This window comes from Nicotiana tomentosiformis, chromosome 3 (assembly GCF_000390325.3).
Source record: "Nicotiana tomentosiformis chromosome 3, ASM39032v3, whole genome shotgun sequence".
NCBI lineage: Eukaryota > Viridiplantae > Streptophyta > Magnoliopsida > Solanales > Solanaceae > Nicotiana > Nicotiana tomentosiformis.
In genome coordinates this window covers 22,071,261-22,078,615 of record NC_090814.1, presented here as the reverse complement: position 1 = coordinate 22,078,615, position 7,355 = coordinate 22,071,261, and the positions used below count along the sequence as shown (strand labels likewise).

The following is a 7,355-nucleotide window of genomic DNA, read 5'->3' as shown; positions in this document are numbered from 1 at the left end:
GACACGGCTTGTAGACTCTCTAGGACAGAACTGCTCTAATACCACTTCTCTCACGACCCAAAACGATGGGCTGTGATGGGCACCCGGTACCTTACTCAACTGAATACCAACATAACGTATCTTTTTGTATCATGTCATCATGGGTAAATGAGATGAAAAGGCTGTCATAGGATAACTATAATAAAACATGTAATACCAACTTGGGCCTATAAGACCAAAATGATCACTCGTACACTAAACGTAGGCCGACAAGGCCATACAATCTTTTACGTACATGGAATATGTCTATAAGCCTATAAGAGTAGATAAATACTATAAAGGTCGGGACAGGGCCCCGACATACTAAACAATACACGTCTGAATCATACTGACCAAATAAGCAACTCCGGAGCAAATGGAGCGCACCAACATCTTCCAATGAGCTGATAGTCTACTTAGAGAACTCTCAACCTGTCTATCGGGACCTGCGGGCATGAAACACAGTGTCCCCAGGCAAAAGGGACATCAGTACAAATAAAGTACAGAGTATGTAAGGCATGACAGTAGTATATAAAAGACATGAAAGAAACCTGGAGTAAAGAACTTAACCTGAAATTCTGAATAGCTCTGTGAATCATAAAAATATATAATGTCATGCATGTGCGTATAAATGCCATACCATGCATAGGTATATGCGTACATAACATCATCAAGCCTTTGAGGGCATCCCATCATATCATCTCAGCCGTTGTGGGCAAAATCATCAACGTATACCAGCTGATCAGGTGGTGGTGCGTATATAATGCCATAACCTCTTCCCATATCCCATATACATATAATATACATGTATATAACGTCATATGGTCAGAGGTCAATGTACATGTATACATGAATGAAATGCATAAGAAGTACGTTAATAAGATTTCTCAAAATGTCATAAGATCACTATGATTTTGATTAATATCATGAAATAAACTTTATCAACTTGTGTATTATTTTGAGACCCATGAACAGATGATAGAACAATAAGACACATGGGGAATCAAGAGTATAGATATTCCTAGTATTTCTATGAATAGAGTCATTTATGAAAGTTGCGTATTTGCTCGTTTCGTTTGTATCGTACGGATCATGCCAAAAGGAAAGGAGAGATAGCCTTAACATACCTTAACTCCGTTGAGTTCTTAATACCTTCTAAGAAATTCTTCAAACAACTCAACCCAATCTACCACATCATAAGGAGATTCAAAATCAGTGTTGAGTAAAGGCTAAGTCCGCAACTTAAACTAGTAGCTCGTTTACGTAAATTTGGGCAGCATCTCCCCGGTCACTAGGCCCTCCTCCAATACCATATACCAACAACAACGAGAACACAACAATAACAACATGTAAGTATCATTTTCAAGCCTTATCTCCATCACCATATACCACAAAATAACCCACACGCCTTAATCACTTAATACATAAAACGACAACCAAAGTAGTGTCAAACAACTAAAAATAAATGTAACGATGAATGACTAGCCCACCATTCCGTCATTATGTGATGTTTCTCCACATCATTTGTCCACCAAAACTCCATTAAATAGTAGAAAAATATATATTCCAAAGGCAACACGAAACAGCCCACAAAACAGTCCACTACAAGTCAAATAACTCGAACTCACGGCTTCCGATCACCGTCCCGTGAATTCTAACTATTAGGAAACGAATTTATCAATATTTTTGATATTTAAACACTTAAATACAGAAAGTACATATTTTTTTAACTATGAAGTACCTTCCAAAACTCAAACTACAAAGAAAAAGAGAGGCGATATAGCGATACTTACGTCATAGGGATCGTTTTAATGTTAACGCTTCTTGATTTCGTGCCTGGGATAATAATCTTGTTTGAAGATCTTGAAAAGAGCTTAAGAGTAAAGTTAGGGGGGGGGGGTGTTATTTGGGTTTGTTATCTGGAAAAATGGAGAAACAGATGAGATGGGATGTAAATATCCCATTTTCTTAAAAAGTCAAAAGGGTGCTACTTGGCACCCTATGATTTGCCCTTATTCTAACGCTTATAATTTTTTATCCGGGTATCGTATTAATGAATGCTTATAAATGTTGGAAACTACATTCCAAGACCTTCAATCTGGTATATAATATGTATCAAAAAGACCTCATATAGCACACGAAATATATTTCTCAAAAAGCTCTATTACAACACAAATCCTTAGTCGGTTTTTTCGCAACTTTAATCCAATTTTTTTCAAACTTCATATTTTCTATCCCAAGCCATATTATGACTTTAAAATAATTTAAATCATGATTAACAAGTCTCATATTCATCACGTCACCTTGAGAAGCACAGGATGTAACAATAAGATTACATGCTTAGAAATCACCTATGTGAGTGTGAAGTGTAAGCCCCTTCAGGGGGAATGAAAGTAAAGGCCCATTCTCTAAGAACTCATAAAATCAGGCGGTGTTCATGGCTGAAACGAACACAACCGTGAGAACCATAGATGGTTAAAGATTGATTGTGTGACTTATATTGTTTAGGTATACAACAAAGCTCGACGGTTTAAAGATATCAAATCTACCAATTGACCAAGTATATCCGATATAAGTTCACTACGGAAAGTTTAAAGGGAAACCTACTTATCCACATGTAATTAATTCTTGAATGTGAAACACACACGCGCCCGTGCATTCCTTTATTTTATAGCCATTCCCCATTCATGTGGGGGATTGTTGGGATTTTAAGCTTGTGTTGCTTAAAGAGGGTGAATGAAAAATGGAGGGAAAATAAAATATTTGAGTTTTTCTCTTTGGCAGAGGGACATTGTCCCATATTGGAGGAAGAAAAGACTTTTGATGGGTATATATACGATTGATCTTCTTCTAGCTCTTAAAGAGTAAAGAAGAAGGAAAGCATTGCACCGTCGTCGTCGCTCGCTCGGCTCGGCTTCGGCTTCGGCTTTGGCTTCGGCTTCGGATTTGGATTCGGAAGATTGATTGATTAATCTTTTTGGACAAAATTTATTTCAATTATTTAATTAATTAACAAAAATTCAATCTGGAATAACCCATGACCCGCGACTCGCTCCGGTCCGGTCCGTTTTCTTTCCCATATTATTTTAAATCCGCTTTCCTGCAATATTTCTTCCCACCTGTTCCAACAGCTATGGTTGTTTCTGAAAGGTTGCAAACCTTTTCAGAAATAATGTCAAATTATTTATAAATATGCCTTGAATCCCAGAATCTTTACTTACGAAATTTTCTGATCTTCTTCTTCTTCTTCTGCACAAAAATTCCAGTGTGTTTTACAACCTTCAAGTGGTTCACTGTTCATCGGCATTTTTGGCGCCAACACTCCGGTGAGTTAAATCGTTCTATCCTGGGAGGATATATTCCAGTACCTCGGGTACTTGAGGGGAATAATTTTCTTAAGGACACATTGTGTATTCAGTGGGCTCGATTTATTCCAAAATTATTTTTCAGATATTATTTTGACATACTGTTTCTACTGACTTTCTGTTTTTGTTTATATTTCAGAAAGTTTATTGTTTTTAATATTTATTACAGTAATACATATTCATAACAGAAGTCACTCTTTCATTTCTCAATCGATCATCCCTCTTCATCTTAAGAACAAATGTCTTCATTCTTCTTCTTATTTCCAGCTCTCAATCTAATTGTTGCTTATGATAAATACTTGAATTTATACATGGTACCAGAGCAGTATAATCCATTCACTTCCGCAAATCTTAAGTTCTTGAAAAGTTTTTCATTCTGTCAAAATATTCTTCAAGTCTTGAAGAATTCTGAGAATATGCATTCTAGCAATTTGTGTTGAAACAAGTGTAGTATTGGTTAGTTGAGTTCTGGAAAGTAGTTCAATCTTTGAAAAGTGACAATCGAAAGTTCAGAAAATCTGGGAAACCATAAATGGAACCTGACCATCTGTTATACAAATCGACGCAAATGCAACTCAATCTACACCTGGAACAATTCCAGTCATGGATCATAATCACCCCTTGTATCTACATTCAACTGATGTGAGTCGCATTTTCCTTATCTCTTTACAATTAATTGGTTCAGAAAATTATTCTCTGTGGAGCAATATATCAGAATAACCCTGCTAGGAAGAAAAACGTTGGGATTTGTTGATGGATCTTGAAAAAAAGAAAGGTTTAGAGAAGAATGTTGGTACCAGTGGGAAAGGTTTAATACTATAGTTCAATCTTGGATAATGAACATTGTGTTTAATAATCTTTTGGGGGGAATGGTATATACAGAAAGTGATCGAGATGTTTGGGAAGATCTGAAAGAAAGGTTTGATAAGGTAGATGGTTCAAGATCTTTCGGTCTACATCAAGAAATTGTAAGAATGACTCAAGGAACAACTTCTGTAGCAGCTTATTTCACAAAGTTGAAAGAGATGTGGGTAGAACTAGAGGCATTAGTACCACTACCAGGACACAAATGTGATAAATCAAGAGAGTTTGTAGCCTATCTTCAACGACAAAAACTGTATCAATTTCTAATGGGGCTAAATGATAACTACCTACAAGATAGAAGTCAAATTCTTCTGATGACTCCATTGCCCTCACTAAATCAGGCATATGCTATGATAATTAGTGATGAATCACAAAAGGCAATAGAGACAACCTCTATCTCAGTTGTTTTATTAGGTATTATGCCCACTCTTGGTCCTACTACAATGTACTCTAAGACAGGATATCAAAATCAGAAGTTCAGGAAAAATAATAACATGTATTGTGGTCACTGCAAGATGAGAAATCACACCAGAGAAAATTGCTATAAACTGAGAGGATATTCTAAGAGTCTAAGTTCAAGAGAAAAGGAGGACCAGGAGGGTCATCTGCTGCTTACAATGTGTTTTCATAAGAAACAAGTGATCGGTTGACACAGATTGATAATCAAAGGAAAAATAAAGCCAACAAAGTTCACTACATAGACACACCTTCACAAATGGCTCTAATGAATCAGTTACCAGGGCGGATAACTCAAACTGGGGCATGTTCTTTCACTCAGACTCAATATAAACAGATTGTTCAAATGCTTAATCAAAACCAACAGCAAAGTGCAAATTCACACACTGGCTCCCAGCTAATGTAGTAGGTAAAGAAACATGTATTAGCAGTAGTAAAGCAATGCTAGTGTCAAAAATTCTTAGAGATTGGATCATTGACACTGGTGCCACAAATCATATGGTTTCTGATATAAACATGCTAAACAAAGCCTCTCCATTAAAAGTACAAATTCAAAAAATGTGTCGTTACCAAATGGTGATGTATCACAAGTAACTCATATTGGTTCAAGCATAATTTTTGATAACAGTACTTTAACTAATGTATTTCTACTATCTCAAGTCAAGTATAACATTATGTTAGTATCACAGGCAACAAAATGGTTGAATTGTATAGCTTCTTTTTATTCTAACTTTTGTGTGTTTCAGGATCTTTGCAGTGGCAAGGTGAAGGAGATTGGTAAGGCGTGTGATGGCCTATATATATTAATAAACTAGTCTACTAGAAGGCTTGGAGAAATCAACTTAAATATGCATCAAGCTACTACAATTAGTGAAGAAGAAATAAAACTATGGCATATGAGATTTTGGCCATGTATCTAGTACAAATTTAAATAAAATACTACTTGCTAATAATCAGGTTATAGTAGACACTCTCAAAAAATGTAGTATATGTCCATATGCAAAACAATATAGACTACCTTTTCTACTAGCTTAAGTAAAAGCACTGCTAGGTTTGATCTTGTTCACATGGATGTATTGGGACCTTACAAAGTTTAAAATTTTGATGGGAATAAATACTTTCTAACTATAGTTGATGATTTCATTAGAATGACATGGGTCTATCTGTTAAAATTAAAATCTAATGCTTGTAATGTCATTCCATTCTTTCTGAAATATGTTCAAAGTCAATTTAATATCATGGTTAAAAATGTTAGATTAGACAATGGCACTGAGTTTCTTAATGATGTATGCAACAATATATATTCAAACAATTAGGTATAATACATCAAAGATCATGTGCTTATAAACCCTTGCAAAATGGCATAGCAGAAGAAAATTATAGACATATTCTAGAAATAATAAGAACAATTAAATTTCAAGCAAATATCCTCTGAAATTTTGGGGACTTATATTCAAACTGCGATAAAATTGATTAATAGACTGCCTTCATCCGTGATTAAAATATCTCCATATGAAAAAAGGTACAACATGAAATTTTCTCTTAGTAATTTAAGAATAATAGGATGCTTTTGTTATGCTAAGAACATTGTTAAAACTAATAAGCTTCAGCCAATGACAAGATCAACTGTCCTAATGGAAACTCAGAGGTACAAAAAGGTTATATTCTCTATGATCTTAATAACACGTGTTTTTTTGTAAACAGGGATGTTAGTTTCAGGGAAGATGAATTTTCATTCAAGTGAAATACTGTTGAGATTCCAATATTTACAAACAATATGACCGAGATGTCTCAAGTAGATGAACACAATTTACCGGTTCTAGAACTACATGAGGCTTCTGACAAACATCAGGGTTCGAGTGGGAACAATGAGGCAGCCCAACAACCATTAGCTACCAATCCACCAACAACTCAGCCTACTCCAGAAACACAACCTGTGTTCCAATGTCAGACTAAGCTAGAAACACAACATGTGCTCCAATCCACTATAGCACCACCATCTCAATCACTGCCTATTTAACTTGTGTGAAAATCAAAGCCAATAGCTGAACCTACTAGAAAGTCAACAGAACTTCAAAGCCACCTATATGAAAAAAGAATTTCATATCACTTAGTCTACATGACTATACTACCTATCCAATCACATACTTTATTTCCTATGATCACATCTCACCAAAATACAATGCCTTCCTATCAGTTTTTTCATCTATCACATAACCTCAATCCTATGCTGAGGCAGCTCGAGATCCAAATTGGATTGAGGCTATGCATGCAGAGATTAATGCCTTGCAGGATAATAACATATGGGAGATAGTGAGTTTACCAAAAGGAAAGAAACCATTTGGATGCAAGTGGATATACAAGGTAAAATATAAGGCCACATGTGAAGTAGAAAGATTTAAGGCAAGACTAGTAGCAAAAGGCTACAGTCTACAAGGAGGCATATACTACCAGGAGACTTTTTCTCCTATAGTTAAGATGGTGACACTCAGATCAATATTGTCTATAGAAGCTGCAAGAAGTTGATAAATACACCAAATGGATGTGTATAATGCCTTCTTATAAGGAGACTTGATGAAATTTACATGGAACTGCCTCAGGGATTTCAGAGTCAGGGGAGACTAAAGTATGTAGACTCATAAAATTCCTCTA

The 7,355-nt window shown here is 35.6% G+C and overlaps 1 protein-coding gene across 1 annotated transcript; it reads left to right on the top strand.

The window, feature by feature from the left end:
* The first annotated feature begins 4,252 nt into the window (after positions 1-4,252).
* LOC138907482 (uncharacterized) lies at positions 4,253-6,447 on the top strand. Its single transcript, XM_070198081.1, has 3 exons — positions 4,253-4,847; positions 5,450-5,480; positions 6,408-6,447. Exons 1-3 carry the CDS (start codon positions 4,253-4,255, stop codon positions 6,445-6,447), a joined length of 666 nt encoding a protein of 221 aa, XP_070054182.1.
* The last annotated feature ends 908 nt before the right edge of the window (positions 6,448-7,355 follow it).